This window comes from Heterocephalus glaber, unplaced genomic scaffold (assembly GCF_053883595.1).
Source record: "Heterocephalus glaber isolate CG9 unplaced genomic scaffold, H.glaber_assembly_v1.0 deba00000809, whole genome shotgun sequence".
Lineage (NCBI taxonomy): Eukaryota > Metazoa > Chordata > Mammalia > Rodentia > Bathyergidae > Heterocephalus > Heterocephalus glaber.
In genome coordinates, this window is record NW_028258163.1 from 4,657,320 (window position 1) to 4,682,492 (window position 25,173).

The 25,173-nt window shown below is 42.0% G+C and overlaps 1 protein-coding gene across 7 annotated transcripts in view; it reads right to left on the bottom strand.

Annotated features, from left to right (window-relative positions):
• Positions 1-25,173, bottom strand: part of Eif2ak4 (eukaryotic translation initiation factor 2 alpha kinase 4) — a 109,234-nt gene that overhangs the window by 18,050 nt on the left and 66,011 nt on the right. For 6 of the 7 annotated variants that reach the window (XR_015449795.1, XM_004861532.4, XM_004861533.3 and 3 more), the window contains 12 exons: positions 25,120-25,173; positions 22,343-22,579; positions 20,600-20,675; positions 19,978-20,099; positions 12,850-12,899; positions 11,742-11,910; positions 10,558-10,674; positions 8,810-8,875; positions 5,709-5,879; positions 5,141-5,275; positions 1,896-2,003; positions 386-514 (listed from right to left, as the gene is read on the bottom strand). Coding sequence is in view for 6 of the 7 variants with exons in the window: in XM_004861532.4 (XP_004861589.1) it covers positions 386-514; positions 1,896-2,003; positions 5,141-5,275; positions 5,709-5,879; positions 8,810-8,875; positions 10,558-10,674; positions 11,742-11,910; positions 12,850-12,899; positions 19,978-20,099; positions 20,600-20,675; positions 22,343-22,579; positions 25,120-25,173 (1,434 nt within the window). In the remaining variant the exon portion in view is untranslated. The remainder of the gene's footprint in view (positions 1-385; positions 515-1,895; positions 2,004-5,140; positions 5,276-5,708; positions 5,880-8,809; positions 8,876-10,557; positions 10,675-11,741; positions 11,911-12,849; positions 12,900-19,977; positions 20,100-20,599; positions 20,676-22,342; positions 22,580-25,119) is intronic. The other variant, XM_013078443.3, reaches the window with a different exon arrangement.

Consider the following 25,173-nt stretch of genomic DNA (forward strand, 5'->3'; position numbering starts at 1 on the left):
CAAGTTTAACAGAGACTGCCAAGTACACCACACACATGCCATGCTGTGGCGGCCGTGCGCCAGAGAATGTAGGGGGCCTCCAGGGGCTGGAAAAGCACCCCCCCCACCCCCAGGCTCCAAGAAGGGGCCGACCTGCAGATACCTTGATTTTAGTCTAGTGAGACAGCTTTCAGATTTCTGACTTTGAGAAATGTAAGATAACAAACATATGTTGTTTTAAGCCATTAAGTCTGTGGTAATTTGTTACTATAGCAATCAGAAATTAATATAGGCAGCAACTCTAACCACTGAGATAAAGACTTCTACAAAATCTAACAGTGTCAGGACTATCAGTCTGGAAGCCATACCCATGCATTTCACACCCAGGCACGTCCTGGCCCGTTACCTGTGACCAGTCGTACATGGTTTCTGCTGTGATTCCTGCTGCCCAGAGCTTCTGTGTTAGGTTGATGGCCCTGGACATGGACATCTGGCCAACACTTACAATGAGAAGGTCACAAGAACTTATTGTAACCTGGATAGGAACAGAGCAGTTACACTTGGAGGTCAATTCTGCAGGTATGGATGTGGGACCAGCCTAGAGGAAAGGCATCGCTCCGGGGCAGACAGGCAGGAATGGTGTGTGGAAGGCTTTACTTCAAGAGACTTTTATATTCATATTTTAAGATAGAAAATTCAAGTACCCTGAGTCATCAGGAAGATATTTTTACTGCTGGGAAAATGAATTTTGCCTGAAACACAAGGAGAAAAGAGCATTTCTAGCTTTGTAGACAACAGGAATTTTGAACAAGAGTTTTAACAAGAGTCTACGAACCACGAGAACATCTCGTTTTTACATAGTACCTTACTGATGAGGACAGTGAGGCCAGGGGAGGACAGGTGGGTTGTCTGAGGTCCCTTATTGGAGAGAAGAGGGCAAGGAGTGCGATGTAAGGACTCACAGCACCCGGATTATCTGCGGTGTGCAGGACTATTTCCAAAGCCCTCAGTCTATACCTGCCATAACTGAAATATCTGTGTGGTCTTCTTCCCCATTTCCTGGCATATACCTGCTAAAATCCCCGGAATCTTCAAAGGGATACTGGGAAGACCAAGGCAGGATTAAAGGATTGGAGCTGTCAGCCAACCCCACCCCACAACCCTGGGGAGGACACAGGTACTGGAGGTTAGGTTGACCACCGGTGACCAAAACTATACTCAATCACGCCTGTGCAATGAAGCCTCCATAAAACCTCAAAAGGAGAGGGTTCCGAGAGCATCTACAGAGCCAGTGGAGGGTCCTGGAGGGCGGCAAGTCTCAAGAAGGCACATGAGCTCAGTGACCTTCCCAAAGACCCTTGCTCTGTGCATCTCGCCACCTCCAGCTTTTGTGACATTCTTTCTCATAGGCCAAATATGCAGGTAAATGTTTCCCTGAGTTCTGTGAACTGCTCTGACAAAAGAGTCACAGCAGGGTGGAAGTTATGGGAACCGTGATTTATAGTTGGTCAGTCAGAAGCACAGATACAATAATGAGGTTTGCATGGGGCCGGGGATTTAGCTCAGTGGTTCCGCCGCCTGCCTCGCAAGAGCAAGGACCCGAGTTCGATCCCTGGTAGCAAAAAAAAAAAAAAAGAAAAAAAAAAATGAGGCTTGCAAATGACATCAGAAGTCATGAGTGGGGGGAAGTCATGGGGACAGAGCTCTTGACCCAGGGGATCTGGTGCTGTCTCCAGCTAGCAGACATGGGATAGGACACCCATCTGTGTCTGTTGCTACAGCACTGTCTATGTGTTGTGTAAGACGATAACAGGAGAATCTAAGTTTGTTTTCTTTTGCTCAGCTATAAAAGGTGAATAATACTTTTAGAAATGAAAGCTGTTTGAAAGCATGCTAGAAAGCAAAGCCGGACTTACAGGTTCTTCCATGTTGACGATGGCAGCGAATATCTTGTCTATTGCTATGCTGACACCAATGGCAGTGGGAACTGGCCCCAGAGCCTGCGGGCCTCTAAACTGGGGGATCTGTGGAGAGACAGACAGCTCAGGGTATGCAACAGAGAAACAACTGCAATCATGTGGAAAGCAATGACTCAGGGGCAAGTTCGCTGTCAGCAACTTATCATCAAAGGGTTCAACAAGAGGAGTGTGTGCGCAGTGGAGGGGTAAGAGAGAGAAGCAAATTTAGGAAAATATTAACAAATGTCACATTGAGGGATTCATGGTTCAATGTAGCAGCCACTAGCCACATGTGACTACTGAACATTTGAAATGTGGCTAATCCAAAGTGACATGGGCTATACCCATAAAACACACACTGGCTGTGAAGACTCAAAGTGAATAAGAGAATGTAAATAGCTGAGCCTGTGTAAGGCTCTGGGTTTGATCCTCAGTGCTGTAAAGCCCAGCCCCTCAAGAATGGAAAATAGGGCCGGGGATTTAGCTCAGTGGTTCCACCGCCAGCCTCGCAAGCACAAGGTCCTAAGTTCGATCCCTGGTACCAAAAAAAAAAAAAAAGAATGGAAAATAGCTTATTAATAATTTTTACAAGTTTGAATATACGTTGAAATAATATTTTAGAATGCTAGGTTTTAAAACATTAAAATTAATCCCATTTGTCTCTTTTACTTACCATTACTAGATAATTTAAAATTTCATATAGAGGTTCCAGACTAAGATGGAAGTAGACTTTTTCCTGTTCTTGCTAAGTTTAGCTAAAAATCCTGGTGATCACATGAAACAAAGAAGTCTTGGAAAGGAAGAGAAGGCAGACCAGATAGGGACTGCAGGATGTGAAGAATGACACATGGTAATTCCTTGGGTTTGCTTTTCACCTCATACACTTTGGACTGGGTGCTGGAGAAACCGGCACAAAAGCCAAAAGAACACTTGTTCTCTGTAGGCAAAAGACCATGAAAAGGACAGCTCAGCAAGCAAGAAAACTTTTAGCCAGTGATCAACCTGTTCCAAATCAAGGTCAAGGAAAAAAGCACAATGCCCGCCCCCCGCCATCCAAGGCTGAGCAGGAAGCCCAGACATCACCCTTACCCAGATGTAATGAGCCCCCTTGTTATGGCTTGTAGCTAGATGTCCCCCCAAAAGCCTCATGCAGTCATGGGTGGGGAGTTTCAAAGGTGGCTAGATTAGGGTGTGAGGATTAAGGGTGTGATTCTCGAATTAAGAGAATAATGTTGGGATTAAGGGTGCCCCACCTGGGAATGGGTTGTACCAATCAACAGGCCTATAGCTTGGATGGAATATAAAGCAAGAAAAGGAAGGTAGGCTGCTGCTGCTGCTCTTGCTGCCTGCCCTGCCATGAACTATTTTTCCTTGGAGCCAGCTGACTATGGACTGAAACCTTTATAAACTGTGAGCTGAAATAAACCTTTTTTCCTTTAGCTTTGGGTGTTGGGTATGTATTTTGTCTTAGCAATGAGAAAAGGTAATTAAGAAAACCCTCCAGTAAGCCCTGGCAAGGTGGTCTCAGAGAAGACCAAGCAGGAAACAGGACTGTCACATCTGCCAGGGGTAAAGCCTCCACCTCCCCAACAATGCCAGTGGAAGCCAAGGCCCCCAGGGTCCCAGACCTCCATCCTCACCTAAGCAGCAACAAAGCATCCTTCTCTGCTGGGTGGAGCCAGAGGAAGCTGAGGGGAGGCTGGAATTCTTACTGCTGTCCAGTAGAAACAAGGCCTCCTGCCAACCCCTCCATCAATCACAGCTTCAGTGGAGGCTTGTGGGAAGCATAACAAGGCACCCTTTCCCTGGAAGTGTCCAAGGAAGCTGGGCAAGAAAGTGTACCTTCACCTCCTCCCTTTGGGCTCCCAACAGTACCAGGTGGCACCCCCACCCCTGCACACAAAAGGTAGCTAAAACAGGAGACCTGAGTAAGCTCCACAGATGCATCACGGGAAACTCCAGATGTCCAGGACACAAATGAAAATCACACATGGTACCAAAACTCAGGTCTCGAATCAATAAAGATAGCCAACACACACCGAGATCACACAGATGCTAGAATTATCTGGTAAGGATTTTAAAGCAACCACCATAAAAATGCCTCAATGTACATCATGAACAGTCTTGAAAAAACAAGAAAATGGAACGCACCTCAGCAAATAAGTAGAAGACTAAAAAGAAAAAAAAAAAACCTCATTGGATGGGCTCAAGAGTGGATTGGAGACCACAGAGGAAAGAAATAAGTGATTCTGAGATAAAACAACAGAAATCACCCCTTCTGAACAGTCAGAAAAGAGATGCTAAAGTAAAATGTGCCAGAACCTGCAGGACAAACAATTTGTGCCTCAGGAGTCCTAGAAAGAGAGGAAAAAGTGGGTGAGACTAAAGGAAAAAATATCCAAAGAAAGAATAACTGGAAAATTCCCAAGATTTGTAAAAGTCATAAAGCTATGGATTTAAGAAAAAGGAAAACTCCAAGTAGGAAAAATTCAAAGAAATTTATGTCAAGACACAGTATGCTTCAATTTCAAACTCAAAGAAAAACCCTTGACAGTATCAGATGAAAAACATCTTTGATATCTGAGAAAAATAATTCAAACAATAGTAGATTCTCATTAGAAACCAGAAAATTGAGGTAAATACAATAGACTCTCTTTTCTACTCTTACGTTTTCTAAATTATGTCTGGCAAAGCAAATAATGTGACATTGTTTGGTGTGGGTCTTAAGGTATATGGAGGAACTTTTATAAAACATAGAGATCGTACATGGGGCGTGGACAAAAGAGTGTAAAGGGAGGTACATTTCTACCTTTCATTTGCACAGATAAATGATACTAGTAGGTCTTTGTGGTGATTTGCCTGTGATGATCATGGGATGCACATAAAATGGCACAGAACTATACACATACTTTGTACCAAAGTCACTTTCCTGCTTTTGACACTTTATAATAGTTATGCAAGGTGTAACCACTGCAGGAACTGGGTAAAGGACCTTGAGTCCTCTCTGTACTATCTTTGCAACCTTAAAAAATTACAAATGTAATTCACATTACATTTGCATTCCCAGATGAATGATATAGAGGTATTCATTTGTATTACTGGTTCAACTTTTTTGCGTAGGTTTGAAAAATTTCAAAACAGTAAGTTGAGGGAGAAATAAAATTAAGCCATAACTACTAAACAGACAAAGGGTACAAGCTCACCAGCAAGTCATATCTACCGCCAGCTGCGAGGATTTCAGGGATAGCCCTCTGTCTGCGTCTGATGAAGGCTACAAACTGGAAGAGGATTCCATTGTGCTGCTGAACCTTGTAAACCAAGCCCAAATTGATCAAGACCTGCAGAGTGAAATGCCATGCAGCCATGTCAGGGGCTCAAGACTTCACATGTGTAATACAACACTGAGAATGCTGCTTCCCAAGAGCAGCAGAACAATCTGTTTAGTATAAACAGGATATTTAGCAGAACTTAGCAGGCCCAAAGTCTATTTAACTGAGCCTGCCAAGCAAAAGAAACTCTGGTGTCTTCAAGAAAACCACTTCTCTGAGGCTAACACAGTAAGAACTACTGCAGGATAGGAATCTTGATTCTTGCAAAGAAATCTTGAATTACGCCAAAATTATGACTAGGTATCAAATACTCCAGAACAGAAAGCAGAGTTTTTCTGGAAAAATAAAACACTCATTAGCATTAAGGAAATAAAACCCATTTCCCCCTTGAGCTGTTATTAATGCTACAATCTGAACTGCCAGTATGAAAGAGTTGCCAAACCTGTAACTTTATGCCAAGTTTCTTCAACAGTCCAACAACCTCCTCTAGATCTTTTAAGCCGTACTTCACCAACTGGGCAACACCTGTTTTCTGTTTTATTAATGAATTTATTGTCGGTGTTAGGTCTTGCAAATCCCCCTTCTGCTCAATAAACTTGTAGAGTCGACACAGCTGGAAAGCAAAGAGGCACAGTTAGCTGCCAGTCCACAACAGGGAAGACACCTGTGTGTGGTGCTTGGCACACAAAGGGGAACATGCAGAGGGGGACATCGTGGCCAAAGGTATTTTAGCCTTTGCTGTAATCCGAAGGATTATCCTTTCCCCAATTCTTGTAGAAGTGCTTTAGATACATACTGTCCACTTTTACACACACACACACACACACACACGCACGCTAAGAGTTAATGCTGACACGCGCAAATCAGACCCTGGCACTAGCAGAGCCTCTGCTATATATCCTCAGACCAGTATTGTTTCTGTTTACCTTTCTGTACCACTGAATTCCCATTACTACGGGCATATGAACGGAGAGCCAAGAAGGTACCGTCTGAGTTGTTCTAATGCAGAATGAACCAGAAGTTCCCTTCTCTGCCTTTGGTGGAATAATTCCTATTTGGGGCCTTGGGATGTCACCCTCTCCTGCAGCCTCCCAATCAATCCTTCACCTCCACAATTCACACCGGGATTCTGGATCACGGCTCTGACCAGCTGTTCTCATGGGTTGCCCCAGAAGGGGGCAGTCTGGAGATGATTTAACCTTGAGCTAAACATGGCAGGAGGAAGAGGAAAAACCTATGGACATATAGCCAGAAAAAAACTCCCAGGAGCTAAAATTGACATTACTAACACACAAAACTATAGCTATTTTAGACTGTAGGCATACCCGGTTCATCTATAAACTGTCACAAGAAAACTAGGAGCTGAACAAAGATTCAGTTGAACATAATCCGTTAATGATAAATTACTTATATTTTTTAAAGATCCAAAAAGTGTAAAAATCTATCATCTGTGTACTGTATTAAAAATAAAAATGTTAGGGCCGAGGATTTAGCGCAGTGGTTCCGCTGCCTGTCTTGCAAGTGCAAGGTCGTGAGTTCGATCCCCAGTACCAAAAAAAAAAAGTTGGATAAAAATAAAAATGTTGAATATAAAATCATAAGTCTCTGAGGTTTTTCTAGGGCTGGGGATGTAGCTCAGTGGTGGGGTACCTGATTGGATCCCTAAAACTGCAAAGAAGAGGGAGAGAGGGAGGGAGGCAAAGAGAGGAAATTTTTTTCTTCAAAATAAAATAAAAAATGATTTCTTCTCATTAAATGTTAACATTAAACTACCTCCATTAACAAAGTACCGGAGGCAATGGAGTTAGAATCTCCAGATTTTGGCCCTCAGCCCATCATCAACTAAGTCCATGTGACTCTGGACAAATCATACCTCTGCAAGGTGAGGCTGAACCAAATCCTTCAACTTTTTTCGCACTATTTCTATCTATCCCCCTTTCTAATATCCTCAGAGCTCCATTAAATACCATGAGGCAAGAGCATCACCACAAGTTCCAGGCCAGCCTGGGTTACATAGTTCCAGGCCAGCCTGAGCTACAAAGCAAGACCCTGTCTCAAAAAACAAAAAATAAGCAAATAAAACAAAATAAAATAAAATAAAGTAATGAAAGTACCCAATTCCTTTGGGAGATACAGTGTCTCGATCACATTCCTGGTATTACTTACACATGAGATTTGCTATACACAGGAGTGTGCTATGTATATGTTTTGAGAATATATAAATACGGTTATTTATACTTTAAAAATTTTTTATCACTACAAATTTGCAATACATAATGATTACATTCATCATGGGGAGCTGGTACAAGCACATAACACATATTTTTTTAGTCACCTTCTTTCCATTCTTCATACTTGAACTTTAAACTATCTTTTCTAATATTAAATATTCAAGTTTTAACCTCACTCACTTTTCAAAACTCTTAGTGCTATGCATCTAGTTTATCTTCTCCACCTATAAGTGGGTGATATCTTTCAACCACACTTTGTGTGTGCTCTTGTCAAAGTTGTTTTAAGAAGCTGAGGGTAGACACATGCTGTGCATGCCCTCTTGTGGCTCTTAAAGGCCAGGATGAATTAAGGAGTTGAATGCAGTCTGTGGACTTCCCCACTTACTTCCGGCACCATGCCTGCCATATGGAAGGAGTCCAAGAGACTGGTTTTGACTGGCCTGTGCACAACCATATTTCAATCTGTCCCATATGTAAATTTTGCTGATCACCACAAGATCATGAAAGTGACTGTCAGATCAGGGGCTAGAAAGCTTCTGGGAAAGTTTTCTTTCTTTTTGAAAATATATTTTCTTAAAAAAAATATTCAGGAAAATGCACCAAAGGTTATTGTCTTCTGTCACTCAGCTACTTAATTACATGAGGATTACTGAGCCAAAGATCTAGGCTTAATCTGATGCCTGTAGAGAGAATATAATGAACCTGTTTATCACATGAGATTTTCCTTATTGGTGCTGAGATCAAATATAAGGTTTTAGTACAGTAGGAGGAAATTTTCCAGGAAAGCAAGAGCTTTAATTCCACTGAGGAGTTCGAAGACCAGGGCAGGGTGGAGACACCCAGATGGATTTGACAGCTCTGTGCCTCCTGGTTCCATACGATCCACTTCGAAAGGGACAACTCATCGTGGGGGTGCTCGACAGGAGGCTCTGCCAAGCACAGGCTTCATGGGTGTCAAAGAAAGGAGCCAGCAGCCAAGAAAGAGCAGGGTGATCACAGCACGTCGAGAAGATGCATGAAGGGCTGGGGATGTAGCTCAGTGGTTCCGCCGCCTGCCTTGCAAGCCAAGGACAAGAGTTCGATCCCCGGTACCCCCCCAAAAAAAGATGCATGAAGAGACATTTTCTGATCACAGAATTAGTTTCTCTCCTCTAATCCCAGAGGTTGCCATGGTAGCTAACACTCAAGGGAAAACTGGGTCTGGGAAGCAGCAGGAAGTGCTGATGCCTCACTGCTACAAGAAGTTGGTGACATTTTCTGGCATCATAAAACTACAGCTAGAGCTGTAATAATACCATCAGAAGCTACTTACACTATTAGAAGACAAAGAAAGATTACAAAATTTAGCTTCCACTTCTCTCCTTGTCAGCTTCTCCGTCTAATGCAGAAGAAAAAGGGAACAGTGAGAGTCACCAAATTGGGCCCTGATCAATATATAATTTCCAGGCTAATTCTGACAATTACAGCCTTTATTCTGAACAAATTGCTGTTAATTATAAATGATGGATTTAATTCTGTGAATAAAGTACTTTCCCTCTATAATTCACATAAAACCCTAACTAGCATTGTTTTAAGAACTGAAAAATCTTGACATAAATGAATTAAAAGGGGGACATTTACATTTGCTGAGTAGGGAGGAGGCCTTGACAGGCCTACCCAGGACATTTCTGTTTGGATGGGGAGGGAATCATTTTAATCCATGCTCCCCAATAATACTGGGACCTGAGCAAGTCGTCCCGCACTGGCAGATGGGCCATGGCGGGGGACACTGGGAAGAATGAGCTGCATCCCTTCCGCACAGTTCCTGGGGCTTCTGCTTGTGTTGTATCTGTCACTGCCAAATAGCAGCAGCATCTTGTGGGTGGAGGAGGAAGAACCACCAAGAAACAAACAGCAAAGTCTGGACCACTGGCATGTATCTGCCAGACGAAAGAAATGCTGGTCAAGCCTTGTGTCATATAAAAAGCAATAAGCCATTCAGACTTCCACAGCCCATTCATTCTGCCTGAAACACAGGCTGTCTGGCCCTGTTTGTTTCCCTAGATACCTCTTACTTATTATGAAAATAAAATATGGCATGAGAAGAAATAAGAGAAGATAAACAATCACCTCCATCCCAGAGCCATATTATAATTCTAAATTATTTTTTCTATTTTCCCCCTCCAGCCTCTGCATGTGATATCATAACATAAAGGAATACTACAAGGCAGGGAAGAGTAACTGGAGGCACTGCAGCCCCAATCCCAGAGGAAGGAGGTTCTGAATGAGGCCCCTGTCTTCCAATTCCCTCAGCGAAAATCTATAGAAAACTTCACTGGGAAGCACAGGCAGGCTGAGAGAACAAAGGCAGGGCACCAGCCTTTCCTTCCAACACCCATTCTCCCTCTCTTGGCCAAGGCAAGAAAGAATAATAATGAAGCAAGTTAAACTTAGAACATTCCTGGCCTATAGCTAGCTGCACAGTAGAAAAGTTAACTAAGGTGGATGCACTAGCCCAGGCCTGTAATCTCAGTACTTGGAAGGCTGAGGCAGGAGGATTTCTAAGTTTGAGCCCAGCCTGGGCAACTTAACAATTTAGCGAGACCCTGTCTCAACATAAAAAATAAGAAAAGGACTGGGATACAGCTCAATATAAAAGCCCTGGGTTCAATCCCCAGTACTACAAAGAAAAAAAAAAAGAAAAAAAAACATTAACTAGTTTTAAAATGATTACTGGCAAGTACAGGGACCAATTACTTGGTGATTTCCTGCCTTAAGAAGTAAGTTAGTAAAGAACTTTATTATCTTGCAAATTAAATAAAATAATTTCATCCTTTAAGATTAGAAGTGACTCTATTAAAAAACACCCTGGAGGTTTCTACTAGGACAGGGCTTACAATAAAAGCTTAACCAATCTTGGTTAACTGTTAGTATAATTAAAGCCAATTGGTTCTTTCACCTTTCAATGATGAAGGAAGGAGACAAAACTTCCAATTTAGTTTTATGGCTGCATCAGTAAGAAAATAAAAATGGACTGTTAATTATTATGTTACCATCAAGTCAAAGTAATTAAATGCTTACCATGGCGTCATACAGAATAACATAGACTTGACTGAGTTTATCTTCTGGGATCCCACAGTGTAAGAGTACTGCTTTCAATAACATGGTATGGTTCAAGTAAATACTGTAATTTCTTTCCTGGGATACACCAAAAAATTATATATTATTTCCACTGTAAAAGCAGTATGAGTACATGACCAAATCTGGAATCTTACTATGAATTTATCATTGTAACACCCTGGGAGGACTTAACTTCAGCATCTTGCCTTCTAGTTTATTTTTTCATAAACATTATTTTTAACTATACGCTGGTAGAGTTAAGGAATACAATGTAATTTAACATTTTTATTAAATGTATCAAAAATACTCTGGCTGGTTTTCAGCTATGCTAAAAAGCTTGAGTGAGTTCACACACATTTCAATGGGGGACAGATCTGCTTCCAGTGTAATGAACTCACAAGCACGGGCTGGCGGAACAGTTATCATTACAGTACTTTTGTACATGTGAATCAGTTAATGAGCATTCACGGAGAGATGAGCTGGGTGCTGAGCTTAGACAGAGGGGTACAGGGAAGAGTGGAGCTGGGGGTTCCGTCCTGAAGGAGCACACACAGCATGAGTGAGAGAGAACGTGGATGCCTTGTGTGAAGAGCTGTGAAGGTCAAGAAGAAAAGGTGGCCGGCCACCCAGACAGTGAGGGAGAGCCAGGTTTCCCGGGAGGGAAGGCCAACACCACGCTGGGAGAAAAAAAGACTTTCTGGAGAAGGAAGCCCTGTGGTGCAGCAGTCGGGAATCTGGCACTGTGTGCGTGACAGGGGGGAGGCTGAAGAGGGCAGGCATCAGCCCCCACTGTGAGAAGGGCAGGTGGGGAGGTAAGACATCAGGTTAGGAGGAGCCACAGAGGGTTCTGAGCAGGGTCTGAATGTGCTCAACGCATACTCTTAGCCCGATCGCTTGCATTTCGCAAGAATGGACCCAGAAACATCTGTCTCCCAAAACAAAACTAGTTCTGGTCAAGGTCAAGGTAAGAGCCCAAGAAGAAAGTCAAAAGCAACGTCATCAAACTCTTTGCAGTTGCTTTGGTAAACACATGATTCACTCCAGTGCAAACCATGGAGCAGGTCTGGGCTTGCAGGTGACTCTCACTGCACTTGGTGAAGGGCACTCATGGGGGGTTCTCAAAATGTGAAAATATGGAAAGGTACCTGAAGTGCTGGAAACTCTTGGATGATTTCATAGATAGTGTAAATGGTTTCAGCAGTGGGTAGGGAGCTGTTGGTGGTAGAAGTGATGATATCAAATGCACATTCCAGAAGTTCTTTGGGATGAAATCGATCTAACTTTCGAGGTCTGAACACACGTTCTATGCAGTACCTGGAGAGAGGAACCCAGATTTCTAAGGTCATTGTTTATTGGAAATAAATATGCATGAGAATTATTGACCAAGATGAAAAAAAATAAGGTAAAAAGTTTATCAGTTGTATGATTCAGGGGATTTAAAGACAGACTTTCCCCCAAAAAACTGTCTTGCCTTGTGATATAGGTTCCAATTCCTACACTAGATTGTGCTATGAAACTATGGGGCTTAATTTTTAAAATGTCTGCAATAGAGATGAAATTACATATACAACCACTTTCACCTTAAGAGATTGATTTCTACACAGGGACACCCACACCTTAGGACTGACTTGTAATTGCTCACTTGTAGCTGGAAGAAAAGCCCATGAGGAGCTTTGGTATTGTTGAAGAAAGGAGCCATACAGCAGGGTGCCTCGTTGCCAACAATGCTGCTCCAGTTTATGAAGATCTTGGTGTTTGGCCCCTCTGGGTTCTGTGTGTACAGAAAACCTTTCCCCAGGGCTAAGTGCCCAGTGCGCCTTGGTGTGTAGCCTCCCTGCTGTCTTTACTCCATTTCTCTACAAGCAGCTTTTGTTAGGTCACCTGTGTGGGCAGTCTTCACTGGTCATTTGTCCCTCTCACTAAATTTTAAAAAGGGCCATGTGTGGTCAAGAACAGCCAGATTTTTCCCCAAGCAGCCATTTGTGAAAATAGTTAGTTATGTTGCTTGGGGACACGAAGAAGGCATGGGATGGATGGAAGGTTACCTAGCTGCTATATTTCTTCTACAAAGAAGCTGGCATTCTAGTTGCCTGAGAAAAGTGGTTTTGGGGCTGGGTTTTCTGACTGTATTTCAAGCTCGATACCTCGAACTCAGCATTCTTTACTTTTGGAGGGATCAAAGGAGATAAAACATTCTTTTGTTGTGTCTGTCCCACATCTACCAAATGCAAGGCAGCCCCTCATGTTTCTTACCGTTTTAAATTCAATATATTATTTCTTGCCACATACCGTGCAAAAGGGACCTGAAAAATAAAGTTTTAAAGTCAATGCCAAGATGTGCCGACTACGTCTTTTTTAAAATTTATTGAAATGTAACTCACATACCCTAAAGTTCAGCCTCTTAAAGTATACCGTCCAGTGGATTTTAGGACAGTCAGGCACTGTACAATGTTTCGATCAATAGTGAACTGCAGATACAGCGGCAGTCCCATGGGATTTCACACCTAGCGATGGAGCGGCTACCTTAGCTTCTGTAAATGCGTACTATGATGTTTGCGTGATGACAGAAATGCCTAACAGTGCATTTTTCAGACTGAGCCCTCATCATGCAGCGACACAGGAAGTGCGATCACAGAGCTGTGTCTCACCCGCATGACTGACATGTTCCCAAGTGCTTCAGTCAGCAGCTACGTCTGCTGCCAGGCACACCATTAACCTCAGTCACTCTGGCTCTTCTTAGGTTAAGTTTGAGAAAAATTCACTTTAAGGTGGATATACTCTGCCATATTTTTATTGTACAATATTAAAATCTGTGCAAGCTACTGGTTCCATATGAATTTTTTAAAATGTCATTTTGCACCCCTAATCTGCTTCATCTAACTCCCTGGTGGGACCAGATGGTCCCTGGCTGTGATGCCGATCACCACAGGCTTCTGGCCCTGTGGTGAGTGGCTCCCCTTTCCATTCTGGACTGAGAGTCTCTGTCTGGAGCATTCCCGGGGGTGACCCAAAGACTGGGGAATCTAACCACCAGGTCCCCACAGGTAAAGGGACCACGTTCCCTACCTCTGTGGAACCCACACAGGGAGCACCCTCTGCCCCCTCACCCCTTTCTGGCTTTCTGATCTGAGAGACTTATGGGTGACCAGGCTTTCCCTTCCCCAGGATGTGACCCACTGACAGCCAAGGTTGGTATGTGAGCTCTCTTCTCCAAGCTCTGTCCGGCCTGACAGGCTACGTGAAACCATGTTTCACTTTTGTGAGTTGAAGGGCCTCTGTCCTTGGTCAGACATCCCAGTTTAGGGCACACCTGGAGTTCCACTCGGAAACACAGGAAGCTCGTCACCCTCTAGGGATGCCTTTTGGGTGGAAGCTGCGCGTTGGTAGGGCACACGCTAAGCCTTCCGCCCTCCCTCCCCTTGGATTCATCCCTGGAATGTATTCTCAACAACTGTCCAAGTTTGACCCTCAAACCCTTAAAAAAAGAAAAAAAAAAAAGCCTCATTTTTGTGCAATACCTCAAGATAAATTCAAGATAAACTGAGCTCTGGCCCCTCACTGGTACCCTCAAATACAATATCCTCCAACTTGACCCCTCCTGTCATAATTCTGAGAAAATTTTTGAGATCCTGTATGCACAGGCAGGCATTCATGGCCTCTTCACGGCTCAATTGTTCTCACCTCCTGATCCTGAAACTGGTGCCTTCAGTGACCCTTCTGTGGCTTTTCTCAGATGCCAATTTCCTCTCCACTGAACAGTTCACCTGCACTACTCCGCAGCCAGACCCTGATGCCCTCTCGCCTTCCTGACTCTCAGTTACTTCACTCTATGGTATTACAACAGTCAAAGGATTACTAAAAATCTTTGTCAGGAGCTATGTAAAAATAAAGTGCTCACTGGTACCCTAACCTAGGGAGAATTCTAACTAGTCTATAGTTATAAACCTAAAACTAAAAAGAAAGAATTCTGATAATCCAACATGGTGAAAACATCTAAAAGTCCACTCTACTGAATGTAATTGCTTTATGTGTCTTGCATAAGAGTTATATATGATCTTGCTTAATGCATACACGACTATGTGCTACTTTGGGTATATGTCATCCTCCATAAAATTCTATTCAAGTTGACTTATAGATAAGTGAATAGTGCAAATGAGTTAATTTAAATTGGCTGGTAAAATAAAAGGAGTCTTTAAAATTGCCAATATACAGGGTCCACCAGAAGAATGGATAAGGAATAGAAAAATAATAAATATCTGGAAGCTCATGACCACCACTCTGAGCACCTTTTGTAATTATAGAGGCCAAAGGTAACTTGTATTAAACTCATGATGTCTCAATAAATTTAGTACTAAAATATTGATACAAATTTTTCTTTTCCTTAAGTATGTACACATTGTTTTGGTGGACCACGTATATTTTGTCTAGGTTCTTAGCCAATTAAGATAAAGTTTATCTTTTAAAATACAATGTCCATTGCCTTATATATTTCTCTTTTTTTGAGACATGGTCTCACTATGTAGTTTAGACTGTCCTTGAACTCACCACAATCTTCCTGTCTCAGCCTTACAAGTGCTGGGATTACAACCATGTGTCACTATGCCCGGCTGCCTTCTGTATTTCAAGAACAACTTCTAGGGTTTTTCTTTGATTAAAAATATAGCTTGCAGTGTTAACTATACTCATCTTCTGTCTTGATTCTCATAAATAATCTAAGATAACTGTAAATAAAAAATGAAGTTAATACTTATAAATGTTTTTAACAACATGTGAGTCATCAGTTATTAAATATAATTTCAAGTATTCTGGCTTCTTAAAATTTATAAAAAGAAAAGATATTTGGGTCTATTCAATGAATTTTCATAAATTATTAATATACAAAAAGGGCTTAAGATTGTCTTCTTAAGGTTGCTAAGTTAAAATTTTAGTATTTCATATTAAAAATAATATATATGGGGAGTAATTTCCACTAAGCGGGACCTGTGGGCCTGAGGAACCACCAGACAAAACTCGCCTTTGCTGGCTGAAATAGCAGCTCCCTAAACCAATGTTCTCCAGTTCTCTGCAATGGTAGGTGATCCTCCAGTTTTCCACAGTCTTTAAAATATTTCTTCTGTTCAGCAGAATTTTCTGATAGGCTTTAGGATTATCCAGGAAATTGAGTCATAACAGAGCCAGGGTTTATTAAAAGATCAATTTATAACCCTGGTTAAATGAACAACTATCATTTTTAGATTAGTATAGTATACTTAATACTCTATATCTAGGACTAGAGATGAAAAATACATAAGTTTGATACATACACAGTAAACGCTCTCTTTATATAATATGAATTACATCTAGACCTTAAACATATAAAATGATCAGTAAGTTTTTTTTCTTTTGAGGCAGGAGCCCAAGCTGGCCCTGAACTCACTCTGTAGCCCAAGGTGGCCTCAAACTCGCAGCGATCCTCCTGCCTCAGCCTCTCCAGTGCTGAGATGACAGGAGTGCACCACCGTGCCTGGCGATCAGTAAGTCTTTTAACATTTTCACTGCTTATATTCAGTACCATTCTGGTGGGAAAAACCTGCCATTTAAAATCTGGTCTGCATTTAATGGCTTTAACCTAAATAAACATTTTGTTATTATATAAATGAAAAACACTTGTACATTAGGTAATAAGTCTATTTGTGGTCATTAACACTGTTTTCTAAGCTTATAGGCGATCTAAGGCTATTTGATTTCTTTTCAGTGCTATTAAGCTTTGTAGCTCTGTTAAATACAAAAAATCACATGATTATAGCTATACTACTAAGCCATAGATTCTAAATTTCACCTCAAAAGTCAAATACTAAATTGATACACAAAGTACTTCTAGGTAACTGTAATGCTAATTATTACTGACTTGTTTGCATGTTCAATGTATTAATGTTCTCCAAATGTATAAGCCTTCTAAAATACAAAGTTTAGGCAAACACTTTGCTATACTAGTGCCCCACAACCACATTTGTTTACAATAGACTTTTACAGGCCTATGTTTATGTATTTCTAATTATATTACGATAATTATATATCCCTAAACACTGCACATTCCAAACAGTATCACTCCAACAACTAAAAGATTAAATAAGCGTTAGTCATCTAGAAGCACATCTATAAACAAGTACCTTCTATTTAAAAGAACCCTAATTTGGACAAACCTAGACTACTTATGCTTTTTAGACTATTATATTAGCTGGATTTATTTGGCTCTTATCTTTATTCTTTCCTTGTACAACTTTTTAATTGTTGTCTGTTAACACTGTTAAGAAATATGATTTCTAGCAGACAACTTGAGCAGTATTTTAAGATGACAGGACATCTTCTACAAGACAGAGGATATGACACTGACTCCAGAAGATTACCACTGTTAATATAGCACCCAAGCTTCCACTTCAAGACTGGTGTAACTAACCTTGCAGGTGTTCAGCACGGGAGGCTTAGAGACCAAAGGCCAGGAAGATAATGGGGATGAGAGAACAGCTAATATTTTAGCCCTTGCCCTCCAACATCAGCTAGGACCCAGGCTCTGATGGGACCCCTCTGAGAAGGGCTACAACTCTGTGAGTCACCCAATCCCCTCTGCAGAGGGACTGTGGGACCCCAAAGGACAGGAATCAACAACTGTCCATTCTATAAACAGGAGGGTCACTGTACAGGAGTTGTCCCCATGCTTCCAAGGGAAGCCATATGGTTGACCATGACCCACCCTGGAAGATGACATAATTAGTAAAAAACTGAGGGAGTCTAAAGCTCTTCATTTGTCCCCAAAAATAACCCCTGAAGAGAGTTAATGGACCTTAATAATAAAAGGAGGTTAATTCTGATTATTTACTGGGTCTTTAATACCCAAGAGGAAAGTATAAACAGGCAGTAAAATAAAATAACAAGAAAGAGATATATATTTATTCCTCTTTACGATTAAGGAGGATAAAGTCTCTCAAAAATAACATGGTCAGAGACCACTAGAGAGATAAAGGACAAAACTGCTGAGCCCTAGACATACTCACCACAAAAAGCAGAGGTACATGTACTATGCTGGAAAAGATATTACTATTAATTAAACAAGACAAATACAACAACATAGCCAGACCGTCCAGGAAAATTCAAAACAAGTACATGATCAAGCACCAAGGGATGAACAGACCTGGTCATGGAGTATGACCTGGTTAGGACGTCTTGGCTATGACCTTTTCTGGGCCCACTTCATCTCTTATTACTCTTCTCCTCACAGATCCACCTGTATTTCATGTGCTTGTGTGTTTTGTCTCCACCAGACCACAGCCCATCAAATTACAGATGATGGTCCGGAGGGCCCCCACTCCCATTTGACCCTTCCTCTATACTCCTTTAGAATGGGCTGCCCCAAGTTTTTACTCTCAACCTGGCCCCAGTGATCCCTGACAGCTCAAAAACTCAACCCCTCCACATCCATGTCTGGCCTGAAGCAACTAATGAAAATGAAGTCTCCATCCAAATGTCAAAGATATGACTTTGTTGATCTGTGGGGGACTAAACAGCCAAAGGGCAGCCACTTTGGTGTCCATTCGGCTACTCCACTTTGTCTGTTCCATTTGGCTTATACCAGAGTCACCTACTCTATTTCAAAATGAACTGTTTCAGAGACGTACAGCAAAAACAACCATTCCCACTCCTTGACCATTACTTGCCCCTTACCCCTGATATCAGACCTTACTGTAAAGATGATATGCGCCAAAGAATACCTCTACCTTATCCTACCTAACATTCTTCCAGCCTAAAGCAAGCCACTTGCTTCTTTTTTCTTTCTTTTCGGTACTGGGGATCAAACTCAGTACCCTGTGCTTGGGGGCAGGTGCAGCGCCACTGAGCTAAATCCCCGGCCCTAGTCTGGTTTTTTTCTTTAAAAACAACGGGGCACAGACCTCCCTCCATGTCATGCGCTGTGGCTGTAGTAAAACTATTAAACTTTCCTTTGACTGTTTTTGTCTTGGTAAATTCTTCTATCACCTGCACCACTGGCCTCTGTCATGTCATCATGTCATTTTTTTTTTTTTTTTTCTTTTCTTTTGGTACCGGGGATCGAACTCTGGAGCTTGCACCTGCAAGACAGGTGGTGGAACCACTGAGCTAAATCCCCGGCCTGCCCTGCCATTTTGTACACAGTTTCTTTTTAAAAACTTTTCTGAGCCAGGTGTGGGGGTGCATGCCTGTAATCCCAGCACCCTGGAAGGCTGAGGCAGGAGGATTGCAAATTTGAGACCAACCTGGGTAACTTAGCAAGACCCTATCTAAAAATAAAAAATAAAATGTAGTTCAGTATGGAAGCTGATACATACTTTTTGTCTTTCTCTATATCAAAAATGAATTCTTTTGAAACTTACCTTTCTTTTTAAGCTAACAATATACCATGGACATTCCCACAGTTCAAATATAGATATGGATATATCTAAACATTTTCATCTGATAACATATAAATATCTGATCTATGAAAAAAACACAGGTTTAGCTGGATGCAGTGGTGCACACCTATAAACCCCACTACTTCAGAGGCTGAGGCAGGAAGAGAGGAAGTTCAAGGCCAGTCTGGGCCAGTTAGTAAGACCCAGTCTCAAAATAAAATACAGAAAGGACTAGGGATGCAGCTCAGTGCAGTGGAGGGAGAAAGAAAGAAAGAAAAATAAAGATCTAAATTTTCGTTTTGGGATTGAACTCAGGGTCTTGTGCATGCTAGGCAAGTGCTGTACTACTGAGCTACACACCCATAGACCTTTAAAAAATTTTATCTTTTAATTTTTATTTATTTATTCTTAGGGTCTCACTATGCAGCCCAAGCTGGCCTTAGACTCATCATCCTCCTGAATTACAGGTATGCACCACCACACCTGGTTCAGCCTTCTGAGTGTTGAAACTACAGGTATGAGCCATATGTCTGGCTAAAAACTTTACTGAGACAGTTTCACTAAATTGTCCAGGCTGGCCAACCCTTCTGTGCACAACTGGCACCTGCCACGCAGGGTCCTGGCTCCTAGAGCCACACACAGTTGCATTACTATCCCTGGCATTTGGGGATAAACATTTACTGATCTCCAATCATGCTCTTACTCCCACTCCATTAAGAATGTTGTATCTTGGGCCGGCTCAGTGGGGCATGTTTGTGAGCCCAGCACTTAGGAAGCTGAGGCAAGAGGATCGCTGTGAGGCCCATCTGAATGACATACAGAGATCCTATCTCAAAAAACAAAACAACAACAACAACAACAAAAGAATGTTATGTCTTAGAGGCGACATGTACACTCTGAGTCTGGGGGAAAATGTCCAGCAGGGCAAACTGTTTAACAGGAACCTGGGCCCGACTGTCAGCAGTGCTCTTAGCCTTACCCGAAGGTCGAACGGTAGCATCACCAGCATCCCGCTGTGGTCCATGAACACGGCCGCCTCATTGTGCTCGTAGATTTGCCTATTTCGAGGAAGCAGAAGTTGTGTACACAACTGGACAGCACCTACCCCAAACCAGAGAAAACAAACTTATCATTGGGTTCTTGTTCTCTCCAGGAGGCAACCTAAAACGAACAGGAATCTGACACTTATTAACCTGTTCCTCATCAGTTTTTCTCAGTTCTCTAAATACACAAATGGAGAGTTTACCTAGGTTAAGTCTCTCAACTTAGTACTATTTCTGTTTTTTTTTTTTGTACCAGGAATCGAACTCGGGACCTTGCGCTTGCGAGGCAGGCGCCAGAACCACTGAGCCAAATCCCCGGCCCCCTTAGTACTATTTCTGACTGCATAAACCAACCTGATTTTAGTAGCAAGGCTGGAATATTCCAATCAGTTTTTCTTCAATGAGCTGAGCTATAAAAATAAGCTTAAATTTCACATGGCATCAATTATTTGTAACTGAATTTTAAATAAATGGATGTACCAAAATTCACTAATACTTTCTAATGATAAAAAATAAAAAATCTTACAAGAAGCAATTTGAGTTTTTAAAAGGCCATACCGTGTCTTTTAAAGATGCGGATGATGGTTTCACATACGTGTTGCTGTATCTTGGCTGTACGGATTGAGAAGTTGCCCTAAAATGGGACCCAGTTAAAATGTTATCACCAAACCCCAACCAAACAGACCCCCAAAATATGATCTGTGGCCTGCATTTGGTACCACACTGCTTATTCCCAGGATCATAAAAGAGATCTCAAGAAGCCAGGCCCTCTGAGCATATTCAGGGAAGAGAAACACAAGTTTCACAATACTGTACGTCCTGCTTCACAATACAGGAGCCACTGTATCCTTGCCAGCAATGGGAAGGCCTCGGAGGTTCAGGGTCCCAGCTCCGCACCATGGAGATTCATGCTTTGTGGGGCACAGGCTCCCTCCAAGGTCCCCCAGGGACACTGTGTATGATCAGACCCCTGAGGGAAGTGGGCTCCTCCCGCAGGCTAAGGGGGTCCCTGCAGGCTTGCTGAAAACTGCAGGGCGGCTGTGTACTTTGCCATTTGCTTATTACAAAAGCAGTACGTTTTCTCTACAGAAAACTGAGAAACAGACAAACAAAAAGACAAAAATAAAAAAGTCACTGATGATACTACAAAGGTGCTTCTAACATTGCCAGCTAGGAAAAACAGTGTGCTCCTTCAACTTCATACTGATTGTCCACCAATTTTACCACTATTTCCTCTACTACTGTATCTTATAAACTTATAGAATGTTAAACATACAGAAACATACAGAGAATATAACCAATATCTGCTACTTACCCACCCAACTTCATCAGATTTTAACATGCTACATTGCTTCAGTTTTTCTTTTGAAGAAATAAGACATTAAAGGCTCACAAAACTGGCAACCTGGCTACACTTCAGAAGCTGCCTGGGAGCCTCTAAAGAGATCCTTTGGTGCTGAAGGCTAAACCCAGGGGCAGGATGATCACGAGTTCCAGGTCAGCCTGGGCTACAATTTGAGATCCTGTCTCAAAAAAAAAATCTCTCTCTCACACACACACATACCCATACACCCATACCTAAGAACCAAATTGGAAGTTCTTTTTTTTTCTTTTTGGCGATTGGGGATCGAACCCAGGGTCTAACCACCAAACTACACTCCTCAGTCCCTCAGCTGAACTCCCCCTCCCTCTGCTTTAATTTTGAGACAAGGGTCTAAGTCACTAAGTTTCTCAGGCCGGGCTCAAACTTGGGATCATCCTGCCTCAGCCTTCCAGACTGCTGAGATTGGAAGTCCGCACTGCCATGCCTACCTCACAGGTTCTTTTTAAAAGATGAGGTCTCCTATGTTGCCAGACTGGCCCCAAACTCCAGGTCCCAAGCAATCCTCCTGCCTCAACCTTCTTAGTTAGGACCACAGGCATGTGCCATTATGCTCAGCTTCTTAAAGAGATTTTTGAGGGCCACTAGAGCTGCTGGGGAGCCTGGGCCCTGTGTGGTCACGTCAGAGAGCTACCCAGGTGATGTGTATCACACTAGGAGCCACTTCACTATATCAGCAGTACCTGGCTGTGTGGATGCTGGGCTGGGGATCAGAATCTTAATCTTGGGTGTGTGTGTGGGAGGTCAAGAACTCCTTCAAGTGAACTGAGTGGCTGTTCACCCCAGAACAACAAACCCTCACATTTCTGTGTGGGCTTTCTGGGGCTCCTCCAGTGGAGGCATTAAGAGACGCTTTGAGAAGCAAGGACCTAACTGATCCTCTGTGGACCAGGGGTGCTCTCCGTGCAGTGCCAGCCCACCTTCAGGATGTCGCTGTCGTAGGTGTAATCGATGGCAGGGGAGACGCGCTGGGCGAAGAGCTGGGCCATCATGGTGCGGTAGGCCTTGCTGTCCACGTTGGCCAGCGTATGGTGCAGCACCTCGTGCAGCTCCGACTCCTCCATCTTCGGCAGAGGCAGCAGCTCGCTCTTCAGCAGTTCGGTGGCTGTGGGCCGCTTCGCAGGATCGTGATTCAACAGCCAGGAGATCACAGATTTCTACAAGGGAACCCAGGCGCACCATGGATAACACTCAGGATCCTCCTGGCAAGTCAGTGGTCAGTTCAGGGCAGCAGAAAGGTGCCCTGCTTCCTGCACCTGGATTTCCCTCCACTTTGTTAGGGCTACAGAGTTGTGCAACAATGTAATAGGAGTACTTCTTTCTTCCTTTTTTTACTACTAGAAATTGAACTTAGGGCCTTCATATTGAGCTATGTGCCTAGCCCTTTTTTCATTCTTTATTTTGAGACAGTCTCACCAAGTCACTAAGTTGCCCAGGCTGGGCTTGAACTTGTGATCTTCCTGCTTCAGCCTCCCAGAGTGCTAGGATTACAGGTGTGTACCCTCCTACACATACCCCGGCTAACAGGAGTATTTCTTGAAAGGCAGAGGCCCTTCACGTATATCTTGTCACAAACAGTAAAAAAAAAAAGTACTTTAGCAATTATACAGAAGCTAAATGTAAAATATTATATAAAAGATATACAAATATAAAATATATCACTCTGGATGCCTAATGTTAGTAGATATTACAAAGCATAGTAGCTGCTGGAACGCTTAAAGCATGTAAAATACCCTGTTTTTATTTTTCTTCACTGTTTACTGAAACTATGCCCTTGAATTTTCTTGATTTATGTTACACATCTGTTAGACTTCCATACCAGAGAACCATCTGAAGGCAATCTAAACCTTGGAAAGGTTCTCTAATAGATTATTATACTCTTGTTTACAACAAAGATTTACTGAAAAACCAGAAGAGTATTTGAAATAAGAAAACCCTCAAATTTTAGATGAATTTTATTAAGTTTATTAATTTTTCTAATGATGTATCTTTAGAGTACCCCTCCATTCTATCTTTGGTTGAAATAAGCACACAGGTAATTATTTTTCATGTGATACAGAGATTCTGTATCATAAAGAAAGGAATTATATGATACAACTTATATGAAAGTTAATAATCAAGCTAGTAAAAACAATAATAAACGATTCAATACAACAGAACCTAGTATACAGTGAAATTTCTGTATGTGGTAAAAACTATGCACCAATCTATCAGTGCTGCTTCCTTTCAGATAAAATGCAGTGAATGACTGGGGAAGTGGTTCTGGTCCTGGGTTTGTAGTTGCTGTTCGAGGTCTTGTTTTGTTTGTTTTTTGGGACAGGGACTCACTATGTAGCCCAGGCTGGCCTTGAACTCATGATAATCCTCCTGCCACAGCCTCCTAAGTGCTGGCATTATAGGCATGCACTACCACACCTGGCTGGGGTCACTTTCATACAGGCCAAACTCACATGCTAAGAGTACCTAAAGTGTATCTGATGTCAGGGAGGCTGTCTTCATTATGAGCAATGGTTTATGTGACTGCTGTCAGGTTGGCAGGTAAACCAAAAGTTCCTTAATTTATTAAGTTTCTTTGTAAAGTTCCTGGGCCACCACAGCTGTCACCATGTGGAAACTTAAGACTGATCATGTTACAGGGAAGGACAATAAAATGAGCATTTAGTTACGATACTCAGAAATATAGGAAATGACTTGATTCAAATAAATAATAATAACTAACAAATGTAGAAAAAAATCAATGTGTTTTCTAATGGTTTTTCACTAATTAAATAGATGTGGCAGAATGGGTGCCCATAGCCATGAATAAATGTTATGCTAAACATCACCAAACTATAGAATGTTAGTGCTAGTATTAAGGTACCAAATACCTGTATTCTACAGGTGAGAAAAATTTAAGTCTAGAAAAGCCTCATGTCCATCCAGACACATGACCAATAAGCAAGTAGTAGCAAATTACTGCAATGGTCTATGTATTTGTGCTCCTGTTTTCAATGTTAATAATTTCAAAGGGATATTTTTGCCTTGACTATAATTGCCAGTAAAGTCAGTTTAAAGAACAAATTTCCATATGACAAGAATAATAACCCCCGAAGTTTCCACCAAGACAATCTGCCTTTAAGAGAAAGGCAGATCGGAAGTACATCATACAAATTTGATAATTATTCTCTCATATTTGGCGAACACCAATATTAGTCTCGGGGCTGAGTTACATGCATTTTCATACCCCTAGATATTCACATTATATACAAGAAGTTGCTCTAATATACTGCAGCATCAGATTGCTTAGAAAATGCAACCCTTCCCCAACAACCTGAGCTATTTCAACTACAAACAGAACAAAATTATAGTTTTAAATGATACATTTTTTTTTAAAGTCTCAAGTTTTAGCTAAAACAATGAGGTAAAAAGCATTCTTCCTTTTTCTCCCCTCAACAGCTTAGTCAAGGGTACAAATAGCACTTCAAAAGTACAATGAGCCACCCAAAAGAACCCTGCCATGTGATAATTTTTTCTGCCAGTCCTTGGCGTTTTAATGGTGTATTTCAAGTCTAATAACATTGTAAGTTCTTCTTCTTGATATTTTTCCCTGTGTTGTTCCCCGGAAACAAGAAAATGAAGATTGCTAATTGACAAAGAAGAAAAACAGTAATTAAAACCCAAGACTGAAAACACAGTAATTAAAGCATTAGAAAATTACCTGCTTTGTGTGCTCTCCATCATCGAAGTCTTCTGGAAACTTCGGGGAGTCAGG